The sequence below is a fragment of the Chrysemys picta genome, chromosome 2, assembly GCF_011386835.1.
Source record: "Chrysemys picta bellii isolate R12L10 chromosome 2, ASM1138683v2, whole genome shotgun sequence".
Taxonomy (NCBI): domain Eukaryota; kingdom Metazoa; phylum Chordata; order Testudines; family Emydidae; genus Chrysemys; species Chrysemys picta.
The window spans coordinates 92,359,257-92,387,012 of record NC_088792.1 but is presented as its reverse complement, the minus strand read 5'-3'; the positions used below and the strand labels follow the sequence as shown (position 1 = coordinate 92,387,012).

The following is a 27,756-nucleotide window of genomic DNA, read 5'->3' as shown; positions in this document are numbered from 1 at the left end:
AGAAGAGGGGAAAAGTATGTAGAGAACAGGACATATATTTAGTCTCCTGTGCATCCCATTTGGCTGACAGTCCAGACAGCATAAGTATTCTAAAGAATATATTTATCCCTGAGCTAGGCATACAGCACTCTGGGTATAAGAATTGGCAAGCACACGAGACCTGTGTTTTATAACACACAAAAGAATAATTAAAACCTGACTTTATTAATAAGTACACTCCATTCCCATTAGAACACGAGCCTTCCAAATATCCTGCTGTCTATGAAATGTCAAACAGGAAATGAAAGTCACATTTTAATGACATATATATTGTTTCATAACTAGAAATGTTTATCCCTAAATAGGACAAAATAATTGTAATGGTAGGGTTGAACAAAAGGCAGTTAAAGCTTAAAACCTAGATACTGGTTATTGTTAAGTGTAAGGAGGCACTTTATTTTTTATGAGTTCCCTGCACAGTCCATATGGTTTTGCTGTATAAATGTGCCACCCTGACACCACCCAGATATTGATAGTGTGAGCAGAACTAGAGTCCTGCACTTAGGACGGAAGAATCTCATTCACTGTTACAGATTAGGGACCAAATGGCTAGGCAGCAGTTCTGCAGAAAAGGACCTAGGGGTTACAGCGGACGAGAAGCTGGATATGAGTCAACAGTGTGCCCTTATTGCCAAGAAGGCTAATGGCATTTTGGGCTGTATAAGTAGGGGCATTGCCAGCAGATCGAGGGACGTGATCATTCCCCTCTATTCGACATTGGTGAATCATCCCCTCATCTGGAGTACTGTGTCCAGTTTTGGGCCCCACACTACAAGAAGGATGTGGAAAATTGGAAAGAGTCCAGCAGAGGGCAACAAAAATGATTAGGGGGGTGGAGCACATGACTTATGAGGAGAAGCTGAGGGAACTGGGATTGTTTAGTCTGCAGAAGAGATGAATTAGGGGGGATTTAATAGCTGCTTTCAACTATCTGAAAGGGGGTTCCAAAGAGGATGAATCTAGACTGTTCTCAGTGGTACCAGATGACAGAACAAGGAGTAATGGTCTCAAGTTGCAGTGGGGGAGGTTTAGGTTGGATATTAGGAAAAACTTTTTCACTAGGAGGGTGGTGAAGCACTAGAATGGGTTATCTAGGGAGGTGGTGGAATCTCCTCCCTTAGAGGTTTTTAAGGTCAGGCTTGACAAAGCCCTGGCTGGGATGATTTAGTTGGGAATTGGTCCTGCTTTGAGCAGGGGGTTGGACTGAGATGACCTCCTGAGGTCCCTTCCAACCCTGATATTCTATGATTTTATGAACTAAAGGTCAGACGATCGCTGGTCCCTGGATATTTGTACATGGGAACAAGATGTACCCTTTGGAGGAACTGTAGAGACCCTTTGTGATTTGGCCCTCCCTTAGGTCCTTTTGCAAAGCTGAGGTAGCACTGAGATTTTCAAAGCCCAGGGAATTTAGAGACACAACTTCCATTACAATCAATGAAAGATGCACGTACAAATCACCTAGTTGGCTTTGAAAAGTTCAACCCTGGCTAGGATTTGCTAATGGGCCCAACGGAGGCCCAGATCCCAATGGGATTTGAGTGCCTTAGGCTATGTCTACACTACAGCCTATGTTGGCATAATTTATGTGGCTCAAGGGGGTGGTTTATGCACACCCCGAACAACATAAGTTACACCAACATAAGTGTTCATGTGTTCATGTCTCCCGTTGGCATAGACTGTCTTCCCCAGACGTGCTGCAGCGGCACCGCTGCATTGGTACAGCTACGCCACTGCAGTGCTGTATGGGTAGACATGGCCTTACTCCCCCTTTGAAAAGTCCAGCCCCTATACATTATTCTCACATTCTGAATGGAGTATCAAGTGGAAACTTATTCAAACACATGCTACTTTCCTGAGGAGATCCCCAAGGATTTCAACCAAAAAAGCACAAAAAGGGTGCTAGTGTTTGAGGGGATGTTACAGAGATGAAAAGTTTCTACAAATGTCCATTTTAATGGGCGGTTTTGTCTTGACTAGTAGCCTTTCAAGGCTTTGGTAGAGGATTTATGGACACTCCTTTCTCAAAATATTGTCTCGAGGGGTGTTTTGTCCTTAGAAAAGTTCTTATCTTTGATGACACTGTAGAAAAAAAGGCAAAATGTTCTATCAGTATAGACATCCCCTTATTAAAGGAGCCTCTTTCACTGATACAGTGCCATTCCAACAGGCTCATGCTTACAGGGAAGACTGCATTAGTTTCCCATTTGTGTCAAAGGAAGCAAGAGAGCATTAGCCGCTACGATTGCAAAAGTTAGGTTAGGCCACTGGTGTGCTGAAACCATTGCCTCTCATGATGACTAATGTTGTCTCGTTGTTTCCTAATACTCCCCACTCTAAGTATAAAACAGGAGACGGATCAATTGTAAACTCTTTGGGGCAGAGGCCATCTTTCTGTTCTGTTTGGACAGAGCCTACTGCAGTGGGGTCCTGGAGATTACTAGAGATCCTAGGCAGTCTTGCAATAATAAAAAGCAAAGAGAATCCAGGCAGTTCATGAAAACAAGCCAAGGGCTGTTTTCTTCATGCTCCAGTCTGACCTGCTACTGGATGTGTCAATGAATTAAAACTACATATGCCATTAATGCTTTCTGGGGCCGCATTTTGGGAGCAGTACATTCACATAGGGACATTCTGTCCGGATTGCTCTGTTCCTTTGTAAAGAATAATCAGAGATTTCAGGAGCAATCATATATTTATCTGTATCATTCACCCCTTCCTGCTATTGTATCCTCCATGTGACAGAAAATTATGAAAAGGTAGACACAGTCACACAATCACCAGAATAGATAGCAGAGTAACAGCTCTTTGACCAGCAGAGAGTATCCCATTCATCTTTCTAAACAATAATTAAGGCTGCGAGTCTATTACGGATGTTGCAGAAGTCACAGATTCCGTGACCTTCCGGAACTTCTGCAGCAGCTGGTGTGGCTGGCCCGGGGGCCACCCGAGCACCCGCACCCACCACTGCTGGGGCATTCTCGCCTCCGCCCCCCGCATCATCCCCCCTCCAGCAGCAGCGGCAGTCTCGGGTCGCCCCCACCAGCACCAGTGGGGGTGCCAGGCCACGTGCCGCAACACCCCCAGGCCCAGCAGTGGTCCCAGGCCATGCGTCACTGCCACCACCCCCACCCCAGCACCTGCGGTGCCCCCGGGCCACCCCCTACCCCAGAACACCCAAGATTTAGTCAGGGGTATATAGTATAAGTCATGGACCATGCATTTTTGTTAACGGCCCGTGACCTGTCCATGACTTTTACTAATAATACCCATTACTAAATATTAGTCTTAACTATAAGACTAAGATTATATAAATTTTTACATAAATTTCCAGATAATCTAATGCCATTATACAGTGACCTGAATTAAAAGGGCCATAATCAGGGGAAATATTCAGCGATGGTCCCTATGTGTCTTCCACACATGGGTGAGCAGTTGCACCAAGCGCCTGAGTCTAGAAGTGTTCCTTAGCAGTGTCCATTGACCCACATGAGCATAGTGTGTCTTCTCATGCTCCCAGACGAGGATATAAGAGGTAATGTGGGTTGACACCTCTTCAGTTCCCTCTTACCACCACGTGGCCTGAGTCGGAACCCCCAATTCCTTTATACTCTTAGTTTCTAAGAGAGTGAATCACTTCTGCTTTGTTGTAAATCATTGTGAATAGTTTTTATAGTGTTAGTTAGATAATTTAGTATAGTTAGTATAGTTAGTGTGTAGTTCTTTCCCCTGACTGGGGCCTGTACTTCCCCTGCCAGGGACTGTGCCCCCGATTTTGGGCTTCAAAAACTGTTTCCTGCCCGCCCTCCTTCTCTGTGAGCAACGAGCACCAGTGGCGCTTCTACTGCCTGAGCGAGGTACACATGACTGCTCACTGTACCATTTGCAAATCCTTCCCACCTGGAACCCGGGAAGCCCACAAGCTCCACCTTCATAAATATTTGATGGAGGAAGTGATGAGAACTAAGGTGCACTCAGATCCAGGCCCCAGAGACACCCCTGTACAGTGGCTATCACCAGCAGTGAGTGCCCCTCCAAGCACCGCACATGTCCCAGCAGGAGAGAAAAAAAACACTCTCACAGGCACAAGAGCAGATCCCCGCCGCAGACTGCTCCCAAGTACAGCATTTCCTCCCCAAGGCGTACCAGGTCTGATGAGATGTCTCGCACAGATCCGGCCGGACCAGCACCCAAGATTCCCTGCATGGAGGGTCAGGCCAGCTACAAATGGGATCTGACAGTACTGACATGACCGAGGCACCCAAGCATTGCCAGGACCCTCTGGCATCTCTGCAGGTACACCACGGATCCCTGGATGCTCGGAAGCATTTCTGTTGGCAGAAGAGTTGATCCTCCCCTACCTGCAGTCTCCCCTTTTATTCAGCCCCCTGCTCAACTGCGGCATCCCAACCCCAAAGTATGTACCCCTTCTGCTGTTTCTGGAGAAGCCCATATGTCTGCCAAATGGCAGCCTTCTGGTACCAACAGTCCCCCCCTCTTGCCGGCACCATCTTCAGAGTCCGAGGCGTTCTCGGAGCCGAAACCCTCCTTCTCCCTGATGTCACATCAGAGTCCAGATGTACGCTCTACTCTCCAGTATATGACCAAACAACAGGGACCTGGTACTGCTTCCCAGAGGGCCCACCACATCCAAGGGACCCTTCCTTTTGGCCATACAGGGGACCCTGGGATCCTTAACAGAGACACCATCTCAGGCGTCTTATCGGCCATCCTCTACATACCCACCAGTGCTATCAGTGTATGAAGAAGAGGGAGACATAGAACTGGTACCACCAACTTGGTTAGTCCCAACTGGAATAGCCTCCTCGCTGGACGAGGCAATCATCTTCCTCCCACTCTCTCTGCTGGACCACCGCCGCCAATACCAGGACTTGCTGCAGAGGGTAGTGACAGGCCTAGGAATCCCATTGGAAGAGGTTCAGGATCCACAACATCAACTCCTGGACCTCTTCCAACCCCAAGAGCCACCTAGGATAGCCCTACCCATTAGTGAGGCCATCACGAGCAATGTGGTACACCCCTCCCTCATGTGCCCCCACATCTAAGCAGGCGGAGAGGAGATATTTTGTGCCCGCTAAAGCTGCCAATTTACTTTTCACTCATCCACCCCTTAGCTCCCCGGTAGTCCAAGAGGCTGTGGAACTGGCACGGCAGCAACCACAATAATCTACTCCTCTGAACAATGCAGCTAAGAGACTGGACCTGCTGGGGCAGGAAAATCTGTTCTTCTGCGGGACTACAATTCTGCATTACCAACTACCAGGCTCTGCTAGCCAAGTATGACTTTAACAACTACAACAGGCTACCAGAGTTCAAGGACAAGCTGCTACCAGAGTATCAGCAGCGATTCCAGGCACTGCTGGACACAAGGAACTGGTCACCCCTGGTGGACCTTCAGGCAGTTGTGGATGTGGTCAATGCATCCTCTCACTCTCTAGTGACCGGAATCGTTATGTGAAGAGACTCGTGGCTACAATCATCCAGCTTCCCCAGGGAGATCCAAAATACAATTGAGGACCTCCTTTTTGACAAGCACAGACTGTTTAACAATAAGACAGACAAGTCCCTCACTTGCTGAAGGACTCCAGAGCCACACTACAATCCCTTGGTATATATACCCTGGCCCTGAGACGCAGGCAGCAGAAACAACCCTTCTTCCCCTGCTCATACGCTCCCTACCTAGCCTACCACTACTGACAGCAGGAGCCCCCATGTCAAAGACACTGATCACAGTGGCCTCGCATCCCCGCCTCTGTCACAACCACCTCCTCAACCCTCTTCCAGTGGCAGAACACACCTCAGTTTTGACATGCAAGTCCAGACCCGCGAACCCCCACCGATGCCTCCCACAGCCCAGAGGCGTGCAGCCCGGGGAGGGAAGAAGCAGCAGGGCAGCTGGCTGTATTATCATAGCACCTGGGAGTCTCAGTCCTAGACCAGGACCCCGTTGTGCTAGGCACTGGCTGCCGGCTGAGCTCCTCCCCCACCACACGGGGCTGTTTCACCTTCCCTGCTGCTGGAGTCCCACACATTGCCTTTGCCTCCAAACCCTGACTCACCTTGGCAGATGGTCTGCAAAGCAGGCAGCAGCACTGGGACTGCAGCAGCAGGAAAGGCAAAGCAGCCCCATGTGGCGGGGGAGGAGCTGAGCCGGCAGTCAGCTACCCTGCTGCTTCCTCCCTCCCCCAGGCTGCAGGGACACATCAAGAACCACGTGACGCTTCAAGCAGCAGAGAATCCACCAGAGCCTACTACTGAGCTAAATGGAGATGCTTCACGGCATGGGCCCACTGCCGCCACCACCACCGCTCACTGAGCATGGTGTCTATTCCACTTGTCCTCGACTACCTCCTCATCCTCAAGACGTCGGACCTGGACCTCAACTCTATCAGAGTGCAGCTGGGAGCACTCAGTGCCTTTCTGCCTCTTATGGACAGCTCCTTGGTGTTTACCCATCCCACCACTATCAGCTTCATGAAAGGTTTACTCAACCCCTTTCCACCAGTACTGAAGCCCACGCCGCCATGGGATCATAATCTTGTTCTCTCTGCCCTCACAAAGCCACCCTTTGAGCCGCTAGCAGCATGCACATTCTCCCAGCTCTCGATGAAAGTGACTTTCTTGGTAGCCATTACCTCACCAGACGAGTCAGTGAAATCACGGCTATGATGGCAGACTCCCCCTACACAATATTCCACAAGGACAAGGTGGCCTTACGGCTTCCCCTTAAATTCCTCCCAAAAGTGGTGTCTGAATTCCACCTAAATCAGTGCATATACCTGCTAGTTTTCCACCCCAAACCACACACCTCCCCTACTGACAGAGCCTTGCACTCCCTCCACGTCTGTCATGCACTGGTGTTCTACTTCCACAGGATCCAACCCTTTTGCACATCGCTGAAACTATTTATGGTCATCTTGAATGGTCCAGGGGTCAAGCCCTTTCATCCCATTGCATCTCCAAATGGGCCTCAGGCGCATCTGTGAATGTTACAACTAGGGTTGTAGAGTAATCGCAGTTAACTCACACGGTTAACTCAAAAAAATTAATTGCAATTAAAAAAATTAATTGCGATTAATCATGGTTTTAATTGCACTGTTAAACAAAAGAATACCAATTAAAAGTTATTAAATATTTTGGATGTTTTTCTACATTTTCAGATATATTGTATTCTATGTTATATTTGAAACCAAAGTGTATATTATTTTTTATTACAAATATTTGGACTGTAAAAATTATAAAGAAAAGAAATAATATTTTTCAATTCACCTCATACAAGTACTGTAGTGCAATCTCTTTGTCATGACAGTGCAACTTACAAATGTAATTTTTTTTGTTCCATAACTGCACTCAAAACCAAAACAATGTAAAACTTCAGAGCCTATAAGTCCACTCAGTCCTACTTCTTATTCAGCCAATCGCTAAGACAAACAAGTTTGTTTACATTTACAGGAGATAATGCTGCCCTCTTCTTATTTATAATGTCACCAGAAAGAGAGAACAGGCATTTGCACAGCACTTTTGTAGCTGGCATTGCAAGATATTAACGTGCCAGATATGCTAAACATTTGTATGCCCCTTCATGCTTCGACCACCATTCCAGAGGACATGCTTCCATGTTGATGATGCTTGTTAAAAAAATAATGCATTCATTAAATTTGTGACTGAACTCCCTGGGGGAGAATTGTATGTCCCCTGCTCTGTTTTACCCGCATTCTGCCATATATTTCATGTTATAGCAGTCTTGGATGATGACTCAGCACATGTTGTTCATTTTAAGAACACTTTCACTGCAGATTTGACAAAATGCAAAGAAGGTACCAATGTGAGATTTCTAAAGATAACTACAGTGCTCAACCCAAGGTTTAAGAATCTGAAGTGCCTTCCAAAATCTGAGAGGGACGAGGTGTGGAGCATGCTTTTAGATGTCTTAAAAGAGCAACACTTTGATGTGGAAACTACAGAACCTGAACCATCAAAAAGAAAATCAACCTTCTGCTGATGGCATCTGACTCAGATAATGAAAATGAACATGCGTCGATCTGCACTGCTTTGGATCATTATCGAGCAGGACCCGTCAGCATGAACACATGTCCCCTGAAATGGTAGATGAAGCATGAAGGGACATCTAAATCTTTAGCGCATCTGGCACGCAAATATCTTACAATGCTAGTTACAACAGTGCCATGAGAATGCCTGTTCTCACTTTCAGGTGACATTAGAATCATAGAAATGGAAGAAACATCGAGAAGTCATCTAATCCAGTCCCTGCACTCGTGGCAGGACTAAGTATTATCTAGCCCATTCCTGACATGTGTTTGTCCAACCTGCTCTTAAAAATCTCCAACAATGGAGATTGCACAACTTCCCTAGGCAATTTATTCCAGTGCTTAACCACCCAGACAGTTAGGAAGTTTTTCCTAATGTCCAACCTAAACTTCCCTTGCTGCAGTTTAAGCAACATTGTAAACAAGAAGCGGGCAGCATTATGTCCTGCAAATGTAAACAATCTTGTTTTTCTGAGCAATTGGCTGAACAAGAAGTGGGACTGAGTGGACTAACAGGCGCTAAAATTTTACATTGTTTTATTTTTGAATGCAGCTTTTTTTGTACATAATTCTACATTTGTAAATTCAACTTTCATGATAAAGAGATTGCAGTACAGTACTTGTAGTAGGTGAATTGAAATATACTATTTATTTTGGTTTATTTACAGTGCAAATACTTGTAATAAAAAAAATATAAAGTGAGCACTGCACACTTTGTATTCTGTGTGGTAATCGAAATCAAAATATTTGAAAATGTAGAAAACATCCAAAAATATTTAAAGAAATGGTATTCTATTATTTAACAGCACGATTAATCGTTCGATAATCATGATTATTTTTTTAATCGCTTGACAGCCCTAGCTACAACCAATCCAACATACCCCCATTTGATAGAGTCATGGCGCACTCTACGCAAGCACAGGCCACCACATCAGCCTCACGGGTTGACATATCCTGGCAAGACATCTCTTATGCAGAAATGTGGCGCTCCGCCCACATGTTCATGACACACTATACCATCGCACAAGCAGCAGCAACACACATCCAGTGGGCCAGGCTGTACTGCAGACCACACATCCATTGGAATCCTCGCACCCACCTCTGCACTGATCACTGCTCGTGGAATACACATAGAGACCATCAGTCGAAAAAGAAGAAGAGGTTATCTACCTGTAACCAGAGGTTCTTCAAGATGTGTGGTCCCTATCTGTATTCCACTACCTGCCCTCCATCCCCTCCGGTGAGGACTGCATTCCATTACAGTATGAGGGGGACTGGAGAGGTGTCGATCTGCATGACTTCTTATATCCTCAGCTGGGAGCATGAGGAGAGACACAACACACGTGCGGGTCAACGGACACTGCTAAGAAACACTTCCGGATTCAGGCACATGGCACGCATGTGCACCCACATGTGGAATACAGATAGGGATCACACATCTTGAAGAATCTCCAGTTACGGGAAGTAACTGTCTCTTCTCTATGGAAATAATTACTTGCCATTAAAGCAGTGCAAATCACATGGGAACTTTGCCTCAGTGACCAAAATTAATGCACACGAACACTATATATTTCCACCACAGGCTGGCATTCTCTCTATATATATACCTATAACAGTAGTCCCTAACCTTTTTCCGAGCCACGGAGGACCGTGGCGGCAGAGGAGCATCCGCCAAAATGCCGCCGACAAGCGGCAACGTCAATAGGTGTCGCCGCTGAAATGCCGCCAATGAGCAGCGTCATCCAGAGACGTCGCCGCCGAAATGCCGCCGAAAATCAGCGGCATTTCAGTGGCGACGCCTCTGGATGACACTGCTTCTCAGCAGCATTTCGGTGGATGCTTGTCCGCCGGCCAGTACGCGGGTGCACTTAGACGCCCCGGCAGGTGCCACGGCGCCTGCGGGCACCTCGTTGGGGACCCTGACCTATAACATACCATACTAGTGTGTGTGTATGTGTGTGTGTGTTTGAGAGAGAGTGTGTGATATTATGTATATTTTATAGACTCACACCTATAGCTCAGAACATAGGCTGGCTGCTTATCAAATTCCAGCCTAGCCATTTATTAATTTCTATTTTTTCCCTCCAGCATTATAATGATATAAAAAATGACAAGGGTCTTTCCTTCAGACTGTGCATTAAATTGCAACAAAGCACTCAGAGTATCCTTACCTGCACAGTGCTGCTCAGGTTTCCATTGGACTTTCACCCCTTCTCTCTGACAGGTTCGGGCATAGGCAAGGAATGACTCGCAGTAGCAATTTTTATGAACTGGACACTCACACATATCTGTTACACAGGACCTGCAAAAAACAGCAGAAACAAACAAGGAATAAAAGTTTTGCCAAAGAGCCCTCAAAGTTTGGAATTATTTTTTTATATAGTCATATGCAGTTTAAAGCTGCAATAACCTGTGCTGGAGAAATGGCAAACACATTGAACACCTTTTACTCCCAAATCCACATAGAGGGTCTAACCTCTGTAGTTTTGCTATATTCTATTCTATATGCTCAGCGCTCTCAATTACATCAATGTCCTACCATGAAGTCATATCAAAGTAGAGAGCCCAGATTATGAGAGTCAAGAACTGCCCTGAAATGAGGACCAAAGGTTGTACGCTGCAATTATGGAGCAAGGCAAAGACAATTTGTAGCCAATACAATTTTGTCTTAATAAAGGTTCCATCTCGGCTTTCCCAAAGAATGCCTATTGCAACAACATTTAAGATTAATTCCCAGATTTAAGAGCATTATAAGGAGCAATGAAGACATGCACAGTTACTATGCTATGAAGTCCTCGGGGTTCATGATGCAACTAGAGCGTAGCAAAAATTTCAGTTGAATAGGAAAGTCACTGAAAAATGCAATTACGGGATGCCAAAGCTATTCATTAATTTGGCTCAAATTTGGCAAATATTTTTGGCCAAATAAATTAAAATTAAAATTTTGAAAATGTTAAAATATTTCATTTTGACATTTTTTTATTTTTCATTTTGAAATGTTTGGTTTTGAAATTTAGCTAGGAATTGCTTTTAAAGAGATTTACATGTACAAATATCTCAAAAATGTAACAGCTAGAAACCTGAAAAAATAATTTTTTGTTTCAGTGAGAAAAATTGAAAAATGTTCGTTTTGGCTTGAAACAAATCAATTTTTTTTCTGGATTTTTCAGGTCGGCCACCAAACCCTAACAAAACACACAAAAAAACCAAACAAACAACCCAAAACAAAAAGCCACAAACTCCCCAAGAACCAATTATTCATTCAGCTCTCAATTCAACCATCTTATTTTACTGAATAATCATAAAACATGTCAGTAAGTAAATCTGCTACTGCACATGTTTGGATACAAAATTAGCTCATCTAGAACGTGTGTCAATTTGGCACAAGCTGAAAATACAATAACTGAGAAGAGGCAATGGATTTGCAAAGTTCGCTGTTTGTGTCTGCTTTCATTTGTTGAAGTGTGCTGGAAACATTAAGGGACTGATTTTCAGACGTGCTAAGCATCCATAACTCTCAGTGAAGTCAGTGGGCACCTCTGGCAGTGCTCAGCTTTCTGAAAATAATTTCCCATTTTAGTATTCAGGTTCATCTCCTATTTTATTCACGTATGATTAAAGTTACGTTTTAGTCCTGGGTATTTTTAGTAAAACTCATAGACAGGTCACAGGCCGTAAATAAAAATTCACAGGCCTGTCACCTGTCCATGACTTTTACTAAAAATACCCACCGTGTCTGAAACTTGGGTGGGATTGCTCTGGGGGGGTGGGCGTGGTCCTGGGGTGCTGGGGGAGGTGACCCAGGACCCCTGCTGGTACTGGGGGAGGGGTTGGCGGGGCTTCCTATCGGCTCCGTCCCTGCAGCTCCTAGACGGCAGAAGCAGGGGCCAGGGCAGGGGCTCCTCCGCTGGTCCCGCCACAAGCGCCGGCTGCTGCAGCTCCCATTGGCAGGGAACCGCAGCCAATGGGAGCTGCGGGGGCAGGGCCTGCGCGCATGGGCAGTGTGCAGCGTGGAGACCCCCCCCCCCGCCCCTCCGCCACCTAGGAGTTGCAGGGTGGCCCCCCACCCCAGGTAAGCACCCCCCCATGCTCCCAAATCCCTGCCCCTAGCCCTGAGCCCCCTCCCACACACCCAAACTGCTGCTTCTGGCAGCCCCCTAGCACTAGCCGCTGCAGAAGTCATGGAGGTCACAGAAAGTCACAGAATCCGTGACTTCCACGATCTCCATGACAGACTCGCAGCCTTACATATGAGTCACTGAACAAGTTCCCCTTGATGAGTACTGTCCTACCACAGCATGTCTGCAAATCTTCATTGACATCCGAAAGCAGTGCTCTGAATGCTGTTACTGAATATAAGTGGTTCCATATTCCCCATATCATTTAGGAGGTATATATCTAGGCTTGCCAACTTTCTAATATCTGAAAACTGGACACTACAGCAGGAGCGCAGGAACCTCCCCCCGCCTCTCCCCAAGGCCACGCCCCTGTCCACTTCTCTCTCCCCATCTCTGCCACATGCTGCTTCCCCCTCCCCTTTCCTTGTCGCTCAATCCTCTCCACCTCCCTCTTTTCCCTCACCAGCTGGGCTCCCTCTGCTCCAGGGCTGGGTCAGGAGATGCAGCCCCTGATGTGGAGCCTGCCTGCTCACAAGATGCAGGTTGGAGGTGGCCCTGACTGAGCAGAGGCTGTTGTGGGTTGATGACCCTGCGCCTCCCTCCCCGCCTGCGGTAACCAGACTTTTGGTATCCGGTCAGTACATCTTCCTGGAACTGCACAGGTCCCTTTCAACCAGACTTTCCAGTTGAAAACCAGACACATGGCAACTAATATACCTCATTTCACAAAGCAGATTCCTGACATGCTATCACAGGAAATTACTGTTGCAAAGAGAGTCTGTTGTATTCCCTGCAGACCAATTAAGATGCCAAGATAGTTTTATTCTCTCCTAGGCATCCTGTTATCCTCAACTAACCTTGCCTTTTCAACTTTTACTATTATGTATAATTATTCATGCAATAATTATTATATTATTGATATCCAAGGTGTTGGGGAGTGGGGGAGTTAGGATCATGCTTGCTTATGGCAGGCTGGTTGTTTGCATGCTGAGTTCCCATGTTGGGACTTATAAAATGTTACATTTGAGTCACTTCATCTGGTTTTGAGAACCCAAAAATCATAGAGTTTCCTGCTGTGAGTTTTTCTGGCCCCAGAAAAGAATGCCAGTTCCAACACCAAGCCAGATCAGTTGCCTTAAGTTAAAGATAAGTCTCCCGGCACAAAACTTAATATGTCTCGATGAGCCAAACCCCAAACTCCAGTTTCAAACACCCATAGACCTTGGACTAATTTGGATCCAGATCCAAACAGCTCTAGTTCTTAGCCACTCCTTTCTGCCTGGATAAGGATCAAGCCTGGTATGGGTAGCATTAAATATTCCCTAAGAAAGATAACACACCAGCATCAGAATGAACAGTTCTCTAATTTACTCCATTCTTATTGGCTTCAAGTTATTTCTACTTTCATGAGTTGTATAATCCTGAGACGAGCTGATGGGCCCAATCCTCTGGTTTGGCTGAGGTACAATCACGCAGGGCCCAGCACCAAGGGGTATGTGTCTTGTTGTTGTTTTGTTAATTAATTATTACTGTTGATAATTTTTCTACTTATTTAACAAAACTAAAAGTAAACAAAACTGTATAAAAGTAAATATTGGTCTATCATCAAAATAGAGACACTTTTTTCTAATGAGATTCTTTATTAACAAAACTAATAAATTAATATTAAAAATTGTTTGTTTACAAAAATCACTTCTGAAGCTACAAGGGAGAAAGTATTTGACGCATTAGATAGCAAAATACAGTCACTACTTCCCTCTCGTGGTCCAAGATGGGAACTCCAGGCAATCCCTTTGTGTGATTGAAAGGGAAGCTTTTTGGAAGAACTTCTTCAGGCAAAAGATGCTTATTCGCTGAGGGCTGAATGATTGAGAGAGAATAGGCTAAGTACTCTGGGTCAGTTTTAAAAAAATTGTTTTTCTTATTTGCCAGTAAAATCCTTAATTTCAACCTTATTAGATTCCCATTGGAAGTTGGTGTTTTTGTTTGTTTTGTTTTAGTTATTGAAACTTCCCCTGCCACACAACACAAGCAGCATGCCTCCACTCCCTGCCCAGAAAAAAAACAGTAGATTCTTGACTGCAATTTACAAGTTCTAATGGTGATCAGTGTTAAAAAAAAAAAATCTTTGTGATGTAGGTACTGTTTTTTGTTTTCTTTTTATAAATTTTCTGCTGAGCCATTTCCTGCACTCCAGTGAATGGCTAACTTCAAAGTTCTGCTCACCTCCCCCATTCCCTCTTTGCATCTCCTCTGATTCTGTCAAATAAATTAGAAGACACTAATAAACAGGTATCTATAGGTATGTATCTGGAGGCTTAGAGAGTGTCCATGCCCTACAACTGAAGCCCAGTTTCACTCAAAGAAACACCATTTTCTGATAGTATGTTCTCTAATAATGGAACATTTTGACTTTGCTGTCCTCTGAAGTGTTCCAATTCTATTCCAAGATTAAAAACTTCTGTTTAATTAGAATTAAGACTGAGGGTATACAGAAACAGTCCAAGACATTTTGCCGACCAGGTCAGAAAACCTTTTTGGTGTCCCTCCCCTATTCAACTAGAGCAGTCACGTCTAAATAAATAAATTAAAGGCGGCCAGTCAATCAGTGGAGCACCACACACCCAAGTGGCACAGCAGTATGTCTAGAAGTTGGCATCCAGGCTGATGGCCATGATTGCCTGCCCCTGGACCAGCCCTGAGAATATATATAAATAACCTAAGATAAAAACATTACAGACATATTGTAACATTCCCCTAACCAAGCCCAGGAAATTCAGAGTTAAGGTTACACTTAAAAAAAATCCAAATGTGTTAGGTAAGGAAGTGCAGTAAGGCAACCAAAACAGCCTTAACTCTGCGCTGTAGTGACACCATGCGATAAAAAAATGATTACGATAAAGGTATTTTAGCATTTGTGGTCCTAAATTAGATTAAACTGATTTAAAAGTCACATTGGGTTTTAAACATATATCTTCCCCCGCCCCCAGCTCCCTAGTTTCACCACCTTTAGCAGTAGGACAAAATCCTACACAGGGATCAAAAACTGCACAACATGGAAACATCTCCCTGATGACACTACGGGCGCTTCAGAGACACACACTGATTGAAAGAGCAGGCACACAGCTCTTATGTGAATTGATGTAATTAGTTTATTTTTGAATACATACAAATAACCACCTATTGTCAAGCCACCGGGCACTTGTGTGATTTGCAAGAAACGTGGCCAAAATCATGAGGATGATCTCTGTAAGTGTCAGAACAATCTTGAATTCAAATAGGGAGGTGAAACTCCTCATTCTGTTCCTATAACCTTCGGTATAACCTGCAGTGTTCTCCGACTTCAGTTTGGGTGTGCTGTTCTTCAGAAAGGAACCTTCTTGATAACAAGGAGAGATTAACTAGTTTGTGGGCTTATGTAAATAATGGACTGGTGCCGCCACGGCTGAAGCGGGACTGATCAATTTAGAAAGATACACCGCTTCTCTTGCCTTCTACAGCTGAGATTGCAGTGGAATGCATCTTTAGGTCTACCAAGTACAGAAGTGGTATTATACAGGGCGAGAGAAAGACTAAATAGAGCCCAAAATGAACAGACAACAGGACTTCAAATCTGCTTGCATTTTGTTCAGGCTGAGGAAGAAGTGGGTTCATTCAGGACCTAAACTCTTTTCTTTTCTGCCTTAACTTCCTATATTGAGGATACTTCAGAGTAAACTGGGGCCCTTTTCAAATCACTGGCCTAGAGCAGTTGTTTACTATTTTGCTGGGGACAAATATCTCAAACTGGATTCCTTTTGATGCCGTATATACTCTGTGTGTGTGTGTGTGTGTGTGTAAGTAAGAGATAGAGGGAGAGAGAGATGGTGCTAATAGGGTGTGTATAATCACAAACTGTTGCAAGGGGAAATCCATGAAAGTGAAGGCATCCGGCAGCTGTCGGCCACACCCTTGCATTAGACAGCCCACATTGCTCCCACATCTTCAAAGCAAACCAGAGGAGTGCACTTCTTCGGCTAAAGGCCTTTTTCACATTAAACCATGGAAAGTGTCCAAGTCCCAAAGAGGGCAGAGAAACGAGTCCTATGCTAAATGTACTATTAAAAAAGAACAGAAAAGAACAGAAGAGCAGCGCAGTGATTGCTGCTGCCTCTTACAATGCTGGGCAGTATTGAAATTGCAGATGTTTGGTGTTTTTCACTGAACATCTGCAGTTCCCTTTACTTCACAGGGAACAAGCAGTCAAAAAAACCCAATCACTAGGAGAGAATGTCTTTTGCATTTAATATTTTGCTCCTTTCCTTTCACAACACTGATATGGTGTAGCACATATGAAAACATATCAGAATGACACTGCATAGATGAAAGGCAACATAAAAGTCAAGTTAAAAGACATGAACATTTTGGATTTAAAAACAGATACCAGCCATCTTGAAGGCCTAAATTTTAAACACTACATTTCCTTTACAGTGTGTAGCCTTCCATAATCTAACCCACACCTCAGTTAGACAGGTGGAAAATGGGATTACCAGCATATTTATAAATTGAGAAGACTGTTCGAAGAGCCACCATTTCAAAGACAAGGATCATTCAGCAAGCCTAGCATCCTGTGAGATAGTTGTCTTGGGAAAACTCCATTTACTGGACTGCAAAATCCAAGATTTAGTGGCTGTCTCACCTAATTTAACACCAGCAGTGAAGACATCCAAAGTCTATATGGCAGCCAAGCAAGTAACTCTGCCTTAATCACATTTCAATGCTCACAGTTCAGCAGCAAGATGCAGGAGTTTTTTCCCTGATCCACGAGACCTCATTTTTCTTCCCTCATAAGGAAAAAAAGAAAACAAAATGGTTTCTATCAACATCAACACTGTTTTAAAACTGTTATAAGGGTTTGGTGGGTTTTGTTTTTGTTTTAAACAGAGGCCTCTAAAAGGTTTTCATTATTTGTTGTTCCCAAGTACTGTATAGAAGGAACCTCAGAAGGGAAGAGGATGCCACACCCCAAAATATAATAGAAATGTTCACTCTTTCACTTTTATTTGTGTAAGCCGTGTGTGTATGTGTGGTTTTTCCCTTTTCCTTTTTGGGTGTGTATGTGGGGGGGATGACAATTACTCAAGTCTGAAGCTTGGTATTTGGAGCTGGAGACACTTATTTCTTGAGTCTCTTTCAGGAAGATACTGACACTAACACCAGAGCAAATAACTCATGGGAAAGGTAAAGTTGGAGCCTGAGCAAAATACATTAGATCATTCCGAATACATTCAAAACACCTGCCTAGGGAACAGAACTGCCTAGTACGCTAAAGATTAGTCATTTTTCATCGGTCATTTCTTTCAAGGCTAGAGTGCTAGATCTTTATCCCATCTGGGCAGCTTCAACACTGCAGAACAGTATAAACCAGACTTAAATCAAGCAACAGGGGTGTGGCAAAGTGACTCGCTAGCCAGCACATCACCTTGTGGCTAGGTATGGCGTTCCAAGGTTTCTTCTCTGTAGTCCTGTCAACCAGATCTACTGGTGGTCCCCTTTTGCCCTGGGACTTTGCCCTCCAGCCTGGTCTCACCCCCTTCGGGGTAATCCCAGGGCTTCACACCAGGTCGACAGCCCTCTCCAGGCGCAATATTCTTTCTGTCCCCTTGTGTTTGGGATCTTCCCAGTGAGACTGCAGGGAAACTGAGTCCCACCCTCTACCCTGGGTTCTAGACCAGGGATCCCTGAAGTAAGTGGTTAAGGGCACCCTGGTCATGCTTCTTTCCTGAGCTACTTACTACGTCAGCCTGCTTTCTCCTCAGTGAGCTCAATTTCTCAGGTGGGTGGGTGGGGTTGTCTGTCCCAGGGCTCAGCAGTTTCTCTTTGAAGTCTGGTCCTGACGTTTTTTTGCTGTAGGATGGCTACCTTTATGTGGTGTTTAGATTAGGGTTACCATATTTCCACAAGCAAAAAAGAGGACACTGGGGGGGGGGGGGGCAGGAGCCCCACTCTAGCCCCGCCCCTGCCCCACCCCATCCACTCCCTCCCACTTCCCACCCCCTGATTGCCCCCCTCAGAACCCTCAACCCCCCCTGCTCCTTGTCCCCTGACTGCCCCCTCCTGGGACCCCTGCCACTAACTGCCCCCTAGGACCCCACCGCTTATCTAAGCCACCCTGCTTCTTGTCCCCTGACTGCCCCCTCCTGAGAACGCCCTACGACCCTACCTGTCCCGACTGCCCCGACCCTTATCCACACCCCCACCCCATATTCACACCCCAGCCCCCAGACAGACCCCCGGGTACTCCCATGCCCTATCCAACTGCTCCCTGCCCCCGACAGGACCCCCAGAACTCCTGACCCATCCAACCCCCTCTGCTACCTGCCTGCCTCGACCCCTCTCCACACCCCTGCCCCCTGACAGCCCCCACAAACCCCCAGACCCATCTAACCTCCCCTGCTCCCTGTCCCTGACTGTCCCAACCCCTCTCCACACCCCTGCCCCCCTGACAGCCCCCCCAGACCCCGTCCCCTGACCAGGGCCGGCTTTAAAGAGCCCAAGTATCGGGCTGCACTCCGGCTGGGGTTGCGGGGCTTAGGGCCGGGCCAGAGGTGCTCGGCTGGCGCTGCTGGGGCCCGAGCTGGGCCGGGGGTGCTGGGGCCCGAGCCGGGCCGGGTCTGGGCTAGGGGTGCTGGGGCCCGAGCCGGGCCGGCGCTGCTGGGGCCCGAGCCAGGCCGGGTCCGGGCCGGGAATGCTGGGGCCCGAGCCGGGCCGGGTCCGGGCTGCGGGTGCTGGGGCCCAAGCTGGGCCGGAGCCACTGGGGCAACCGGGCGCTGCTCGGCCAGGGCTGCGCCTCCCCGGAGCTCTCCTCCTTGCGCCCCCCCCGCCCCAGCTTACCTGCTGCTGCCTCCCGCTTGTCCCTGCTTCTTTTCAGACTTCCCGCGAAGATCTGATTCGCGGGAAGCAGGGGAGGGGGAGGAGCAGGGGGGCGGAGCGTTCAGGGGAGGGGAGGAGGGGGAAGAAAGCTGCGGGCCGGACAGCATAGTAAGGCTGCAGGGGATGGGGGGAAGGGGCTTTGGGTGCCCAGCGGCGCTTGGCCGCCGCTTTTCTATCTATAAATAGCCGTCCAGGGGGGATTTTTAAAAATCTAAAAATGTCCAGGATTTCTCCCCGGTCGGCTATTTATAGACCAAAAAGCCGGACATGTCCGGGGAAATCCGGACATATGGTAGCCCTAGTTTAGATGCTGCTTGTAATTATTAAAACTGGGAGCACTGGCTGTTGGGAGTCTGAAAGGACAGGAAACAGGAAGGAGGGGGGAGGAGTTGAGGAGGCTGGGAGAGTTACAGAGTGTGCAGCTACAGCTTGGAGAAGAGACTTGCACTGTAAATAAAGTTCTGTTGAAGTTGTTAATACTTTGCCTGGTGGATACAACACTTTAAATCTGTTATTGTGTGTCCAGGGAGATTGAAGTGTTCTCCTACAGGTTTTTGTATATTGCTATTCCTAAATATCTGACTTGTCTCCATTTATCCTTTTACGTAGGGACTGTCCAGTTTGGCCAATGTACATAGCAGAGGGGCATTGCTGGCACATGATGCCGTATATTACATTGGTGAACGTGCAGGTGAATGAACCGATGATGTTGTGGCTGATCTGGTTAGGTCCTGTGATGGTGTTGCTGGTGTAGATATGTGCGCAGAGTTGGCATCGAGGTTTGTTGCATGGATTGGTTCCTGAGTTAGAGTTACTATGGTGCGGTGTGTGGTTGCTGGTGAGGTTGGCGGGTTGTCTGTGGGCGAGGACTGGCCTGCCTCCCAAGGCCTGTGAAAGCGAGGGATCGTTGTCCAGGATGGGTTGTAGATCACTGATGGCTTTATAAAAAGTCCTTTATAAAAGGATAAATGGACACAAGTCAGATATTAGGAATGGCATTATACAAAAACCTGTAGGAGAACACTTCAATCTCCCTGGACATACAATAACAGATTTAAAGGTAGCCATCCTACAGCAAAAAAACTTCAGGACCAGACTTCAAAGAGCTTCAGTTCATTTGCAAATATGACACCATCAGCTCAGGATTAAACAAAGACTGTGAATGGCTAGCCAACTACAAAGTCACAGAGTTCAGCAACAAATTGTGCTGTGTCATCATCAGGGATACTGTTCCTGACAGCTTGTATTCCATCTGTGTGTGGGATGTTTGTGTAGAGAGCCTCCACATCCATGGTGGCTAAGATGGTGTTTTCTGGAAGATCACCAATGCATTGTAGTTTTCTCAGGAAATCAGTGGCGTCACGGAGATAGCTGGGAGTGCTGATGGTGTAGGGTCTGAGTAGAGAGTCCACATATCCGGACAATACTTCAGTGAGAGTGCCAATTCCAGAGATGATGGGGTGTCCAGGACTTCCAGGTTTGTGGATCTTGGGTAGTAAATAGAATAACCCCGGTCGGGGCTCTAAGGGTACGTTGATTTGTTCCTGTGTTAGTGTAGGGAGTGTCCTGCGTAGATAGTGCATTTCTTAGTATATTCCTCAGTGGGATCTGAGGAAAGTGGCCTGTAGAATTTGGTATTGGAGAGTTATCTGGCAGCCTCCTTTTGGTAGTCAAACCTGTTCATGATGACAACAGCACCTCCTTTATCAGCCTCTTTGATTATAATGTCAGAGTTGTTTCTGAGGCTGTGCATTGCGTTCTGCACGACTTAGGTTATGAGGCAAGCAATGTTGTTTTTCCACAATTTCTGCCTGTGCACGTTGGCGGAAGCATTCTATGTATAGGTCCAGACTATCATTTCGACTCTCAGGAGGAGTCCATGTGGAGTTCTTCTTGTGCTGTTGGTGGGAAGGCATCTGTGTATCAGTGTGCTGTTCAGTGTTATCTTGAAAGTATTCTTTGCCTCTGGAAATTTCCACTACATGCATCTGACTAAGTGCATCACCCACGAAAGCTTATGCTCCAATACATCTGTTAGTCTAAAAGGTGCCACAGGACTCTTTGTCGCTTTTTAAAGATAGCTGTGACTCTCTCCCATACTCTTTTCTAGGAGCAGAGGCTAAGAGATCTATACCTCCCTAGGCTGGGGCCTTCTGAACTCCACTTCTCCTTTTCAAGGCTCCTCCTCCAAGACTAGGGTGACCACATGTCCCGATTTTATAGGGCAGTCCTGGTTTTTGGGTCTTTTTCTTATATAGGCTCCTATTACCCCTCACCCGCGTCCCTATTTTTCACACTTGCTGTCTGGTCACCCTCTCCAAGACTAGCATGCCTGTAGGTGCGTTGGGGCAAGGCTGCTTGCTTCTTAACCCCTTCTTGCCTGGTGTGGGGTTTGTACATGCATCACATAGGGATGCCTCTAAAATGGGGGAATCCCCAGGTGGAATAAGCCAGCATAACTGAATCTTCACCTCCCCTTCCTGGACTCCCAGCCACCAGGTTGCCAAACTTACTCCCAGAAACCACTGGGAGTGTGGGAGCATAAAGGCTTCATGCAACCCCTCTCTCCTTGAGTCCTGTGTTGAGCACAGCTTGGCCAGATCTGAAAACTGCAGCCCAGAGACGTTTACTGTAGGAAGCGCTCATTCTTTTTAAAAGGGGCATTGGCTATAATGTTTGAGTCTGTTTTGAGAATGTTTGAGAATGTTTGCGACTGTTCCTGGGAATTCCAGATTGCAAAGGAAGCCTGTGGTTTATGGGTTACAGTAATGGGCTAGGAACCAGAAGGATCTGGGATTCAAACGTATCTAAACTGTGGACTTGCTATGTGACCTTGGCTAAGTTACTTGAACTCTTTGTACCTCAGACAGCCCAGCTGAAAAATTTGGTAAGACGCAGAATCTCACTGAAAACTGGATGCTGCATCTGAGCTGAAGTTTCCTGGGCATGTGTGTTACACGCACACACTTTCTACAGTTCTAAAGTAACTTTCTGCAAATGCCAAGCTTCCTGTTCCATATATATATTATATACATGGAACATACACACACTTGGCACTCTGAGTTAGAAGATGCCCCTGTTCACCCTTCCACTGCCAAAGGATCCTTTCAAATAGGTTCGTTAAAGGAGTTTTGTAACTTGGGGTATAAGATGCTTCAAATTCAATGATTTTTTTTTAACCTTCAAAGTACTGGAAAAAACCTACAATGCATTTTGGATTTCTCAGCACATACCATTCCTTTCAAAATATTTCTGGGTGTGCAATTTCAGAACCCACCCTTCCCATCTAAAATGTAAGAAAATATGCTATTTTTCAACTCAACACAATAAATGCAGGTCAGTGTAAAACCTTTTAAAGTTATACTATGCTGCACAACATCCCTAAAAACCTACAATATGTGCTGCTAAAAATATTAACCAAAGGCTTTCTTGAAAGTGCCAAGAACTATTATACATGTATTATTAACCTTTATACAATGAGAACTCTGAGCCAGATTTGCTTTTTATTGCTTTAAACAACAATACTCCACATTAATCTTATAAAATGAATAATGAAATGCCCTGGAACATTTTCTAAAACCACACAAAATAAAGTTCTCAGGATTGCACAACCCTAACACGCACCTCAATCTTCCTTGAATCCGGAGCCAGTGTTAAAGGCAGTTAAAACAAAAAAGAAAAAACAGCCTCTCATTTCCTCACAATATTCTCCCTATGATGCACTGGGCGGGCTTTGTCTGTCTTGTGCTAGAAAGCCACTTGGGCTGCTGTGTCCTAAAAATCCAGGTTCTTGAAAAGGAAAGCCTGTATAAAAGCTCTTCAGTAAAAAACACTTGAAGTTGGGCTGAAGAAGACAATCAGGTCTTACACTCAGCCTCAGGCAGAATGCCTGCCTGACTTGGTCAATGTTTTCTGGAACTGCAGGAAAACACACAGTACAGCAGCAGATCCACCACCTTTTGAAACGGTCCATCAGGCACTTACTTCCATGCCAGCCAGCTTCATCAGCTGGAGTGCAGAAGGTCTGGGGCCAAGTCCGACCCTCACTCCACCCCTGTTCAGGACACAGGAGGCATTTTGTGCCCTCTTCCTCCTTGTGTGTATTGGTGTAGGGCTGGTCACAATCTAGCTCTTAAAGTGATAAACATCGTAAAGGGCTCCTCATTAAGAACATTTTTGGACTAAAGTAAGCCAATAGAGTTCATATCTTAACGTCTTTCAGACAAGGGGCCAATAGCTGGGCAATCTGCAGCATACCAGTCAAATCCTGCTTACCTTAATCTTGGTAGCAGTATTAATACAAGTAGTCCCATTAATTTCAATGTAACTAATGCAAACAGGATTTGGCCCTCTGAAGTCATCTACAACCTAGATGTGTGGTTGAGATGAAGAATAAAGGACCTTAATAAATCTGCTTTGGAGCAGACATCTCCCTGATCTTGTTACAGAGAGGCAACATGCATAGGATATGTAGACCAGTATAAAGAAAGAGAAGGGAATTTTATGATTCCCATCTGCAATACAGGAACTCAGAGTCTGCAAACCACATACCATTTTTGCTAATTCACATCTGTATTCATCTGTTTGCAAATATATAGCCTAAAATGTGGTAAAAATTGCTCCAACGTTATGTCTGGTAATGCAGATAATGACGAGCATGTCCATCTGTAAAACCACATGGAGCAAAAATGGTAGGAGCATTGCATATAAAAGCATATTTGAGTTCAATGATAGAAATGATAGAGGTCCGCTCTTAAGGATCTTTCATAGGACCAGGCATACCCCTTCTCACACCTGACAGCCTACTGGTACTTTCTCGTCATCACTTTCTCATTGGGGGTATAACAAGGATTGTAATAATTGCTGGAATCTTCTGGCCAAACTTGCCCACCCCCAACAACCCCCCAAAAGCAATTATTTTGCAATGTTATACCAGTCAAAGTTAACTATTACTTATTCTGCTGTCTCAGGGTCTTAGATTACATATATATGTATATGCTCAACACTAAGTCTGTTATTACAAATTGCATTGCAGATGCAGAGCCACTGCATTATAATGAAATTTTCAGTCTCCTCTGCCATGGAAAAAATCAATGATATTAAGCAGCCTTGGAAGTACATAATATGTATCACTTCATATTTTTCTCTTCGTCTTGGCTTGATTTTTAAAGAGGGCTTAGGTTTTTTGCAGGTACAACTAGAAGCTCTTTTTTTAAAATCATGCTATCTACAGAGAGAGAGAGAGAGAGAGAGAGAGAGAGGTAAATATTCATAGGCATAAAAAAGATTTTTTTCACACTCTGCAAACATAGTGGAAATCAATCAAGTATTATCACTGCACCAGTTATTCTACTACTTAGAAAGCTCATCAGTATATTGGGCCGCCTCATTTGAAAAAAGATGACAAAAGCCGGAGATTTTTCAGGATTTTTCTAAACAATTTTTAGAGCCTCAGAAATTGCTGGGAGATTTTTAAAGCCACAGCTCCAATGAAATATAAACAAAATAAAGAGATTATTGCTATAGTGAGAACACTGCAAAGTTTAGATCCTCTATTTTAAAAAAAAAGTCACAATAGATCATTTCCTTATTCACATTAAAAAAACCCAAAGCGCTGGTACAGTATAACTAGGCACTATAACTAGGTCCGGGCACTCAGCTTGGGGAGAGGGATAACTCAGTGGTTTGAGCATTGGCCTACTAAACCCAGAGTTATTAATTCAATCCTTGAGGGGGCCATTTAGGAATCTGGGGCAAAAATCTGTCCAGCCCAGCTTTGAGCAGGGGGTTGGACTAGATGACCTCCTGAGGTCCCTTCCAACCCTGATATTCTATGTATCTGGAAGTGCCCAACAAAAAATACATCGCATCCAATGAAAAGCAAAATGAGAGCAAGGTGCAGGAACTGTTTCCAAAATATAAACACAACAGAAGTTATCTTCAGCTTCTGACGATGATTCACTGTGTTTATATCCTAGGAGGTCTTGTGATATTAATAATAATAAACAGGCTGTCTAGTTTAAAGTCTCACAGTCTTAAACTCATTAAGCACCCTCCCTGTCTTAACCTACACAAAATTAATTGCAATCAAACTTATTCTTCCTCTAGGTGGCTGCAGAACATTTAAAAAACCATGGTCTCCAGCTGGAAATTCTATTTAGAAAGCTATTTTCTTTCTGTAGGTAGGCCCTGCTCCAACTGAAAACAACAGCCAAATTCCCAGTGCCTTTGCAGGAGCAGGCCCATAATGCATTTTAAAAGATGTTTCATTGTTTGTTCTTTATTACAAATATTTGACTGAAAACAGAATCTTTTATTATAAGAGTCCATCTGATCCTGCTTACCTGAATTCTAATCCTCAACATTTGTGTGCTCTATTTCTGACTGGTTTCCTGTAGGGTCTTGGGCAAGTCACTTAATCTCTCTGTGCCTCAGATTCTCCAATTTTAAAATGAGGATTATAATCAGGGCCACCCAGAGGATTCAGGGAGCCTGGGGTCTTCAGCGGCAGGGGGCCCCCGCCGCCAAATTGCCGCCGAAGACCTGGCACTTTGGCGGCGGGTCCTGGGGCGGAAGGACCCCCCGCCGCCGAAGACCCGGACCAGAGGAAGCTCCGGGAGCCCAGGCCCCGTGAGAGTTTTCCAGGGCCCCTGGAGCAAGTGAAGGACCCCACTCCAGGGGCCCCGAAAAACTCTCATGGGGGCCCCTCCGGGGCCCAGGGCCTGGGGCATATTGCCCTACTTGCTCCCACCCCCCCAGGCAGCCCTGATTATAATACTTATTTACTAATCTACTTCCCTGTGGGGGTGTTAAACTTAATTCATGGCTCCACATGAAGCACACTGAGCACCTTAGATTAAAGGTGTGCATGTGGTACCAACTTGGCAGTAGTTTTTCCTCTCCCATGGATTTTTCCACAGGTGGGGAGCCTTAGGGCCCATGTGATCAAAAAATCATGAGCAGATTAACTCTCTGAAAACAAAGATCCTGTTTTCATGCCAATATCCCTAGCAAGAAGAGAGGAGAGAACAGGAAAAACATAAAATACAGTATGATAAATAGAAGGACATTTTTTTAATAGGATCTTTTCAACATTTTCCATTAAACTTTGGTTCCTTGCAGTGCAAGTTTTGGAATGCAATTCCTTCATGCCCTCAGGGTGGTCTGCATTTTATTATGTTAGCATGGCAGCCCAGTTTATTCCTAGCAGAGCTACTGTGTGTGAAACATTTCAATCTAAAGCCAGATTGGCAGGAGTAACAGCCACATCTAATTTCTGCCACTGATTTTCAGAGCAAGAATTTAACTGGTTTTTACCACATGCAAAAGAAGTTTGCTTTTTGTGGTTGTTAAGTGATCACCTCACAATGGGTACAGTGCTGAAGAACAAAGCTGAAGTAACATTTGGATGTATCTAACCTTATCCATATGGTGGCTACATCTCAAATGGGATACCAAAGAAAATTAACCAACAAGCCCACACACAGAGAAGAGGAAATAAAGTCTATGGGTCAAGGGCAGGTGAGCTAGAATCAGGAGAAGTTGCTGGAAGCTCATTCCCCCCTACCCCAACACACACCCCACCTATTGATGCAGTTTATAGCCAGGGTTTGGATAGGTGCATTGGAGAGGGAAGAAATACCAACAAGAGCAGCCCTGGAAAGGCAAGTGTGGGTGGGATGAGGTCAGGGCCATGTTCCTGGCTCCTGGACACCAGGCAGTGTTGGGAGGGAGTGTTGGGTAAGTGCTGGCTACGTTCACCAAGTTCCACCCAGAACAAGGTTGAGGTACATTAATGGAGTTCTAGGAGGTCGGAAATTTGTAGTGCCATACTAGTTCTGTGGATAAAAAGAGGGCTTGGTCTCCAGGGCTGCGTTTCTTGAAAACTTCATAAGCACCAATAAAAAATTCATGAGCACGTCAGGAAAATGTTAAAATAAGGGGGAAATTTGCCAGTTCTTTACCATTCAATTCATGTGTGTCTAGGAGTTTAGAGTTTTAGGGGCAGAGTGCCAGCCGGTGTGAACTGTCACAATTCCACGGCAAGCGGTGGTAACATACACCTGCTGATGGCTCTCCCATTTCATTTTTTAAGACTCATTAAAAATAAAAAGCAGCTACTATTTAATGTTCTTGTGGGGCTGGAAAGAGGAATGAGCAGATAGGTAAGTTTGGTGGGGCAGGAAGAGGGAAATGGGACATATTTCATAACAGGAGACAGAGTAAAGCAAAAAAGAGGAGAATGAAAGGCAAAAGGATTTCCTTGTTAAGGGCATGAACCTAAGAGATGTTAAGCATCTCTCTCTCCAAGTAAACCAGTCAAGTCAAAAAGAGTTTGAATTTGGTTTGATTAGGGTTAGTTGCTGGCAGAAGATATTGATATAGCCAAATGTGAGGCAGCTTTTCTGACTGGAAAGCTAGCAGACTACCATCTCTTTAAGGCTTTGATAATTGTAATGCCTAGGCTCCAAGGTACAATTCCAAAATGTGAAGAATGTGACATTAATGTGATACTAGCAGAAGAGGCAGAGTCCTAAGAGTCTAACACCATGGGAACAAAAGACACAGAAAGAAATGGAGGCTAAAATAGAAAGGCCCATAGTAAACAGATGTAGTTG

The 27,756-nt window shown here is 45.3% G+C and overlaps 1 protein-coding gene across 6 annotated transcripts in view; it reads right to left on the bottom strand.

Moving 5' to 3' along the window:
* BMPER (BMP binding endothelial regulator) overlaps positions 1 to 27,756 on the bottom strand; it is a 220,757-nt gene that overhangs the window by 13,970 nt on the left and 179,031 nt on the right. For 4 of the 6 annotated variants that reach the window (XM_042860337.2, XM_065587196.1, XM_065587195.1 and 1 more), the window contains one exon: positions 10,280 to 10,410. In XM_042860337.2, coding sequence (XP_042716271.1) covers positions 10,280 to 10,410 — 131 coding nt within the window. Of the gene's footprint in view, positions 1 to 10,279; positions 10,411 to 16,904; positions 17,050 to 20,187; positions 21,037 to 27,756 lie in introns of those variants that run through there. The other 2 variants (XR_010599179.1, XM_065587193.1) reach the window with 2 other exon arrangements.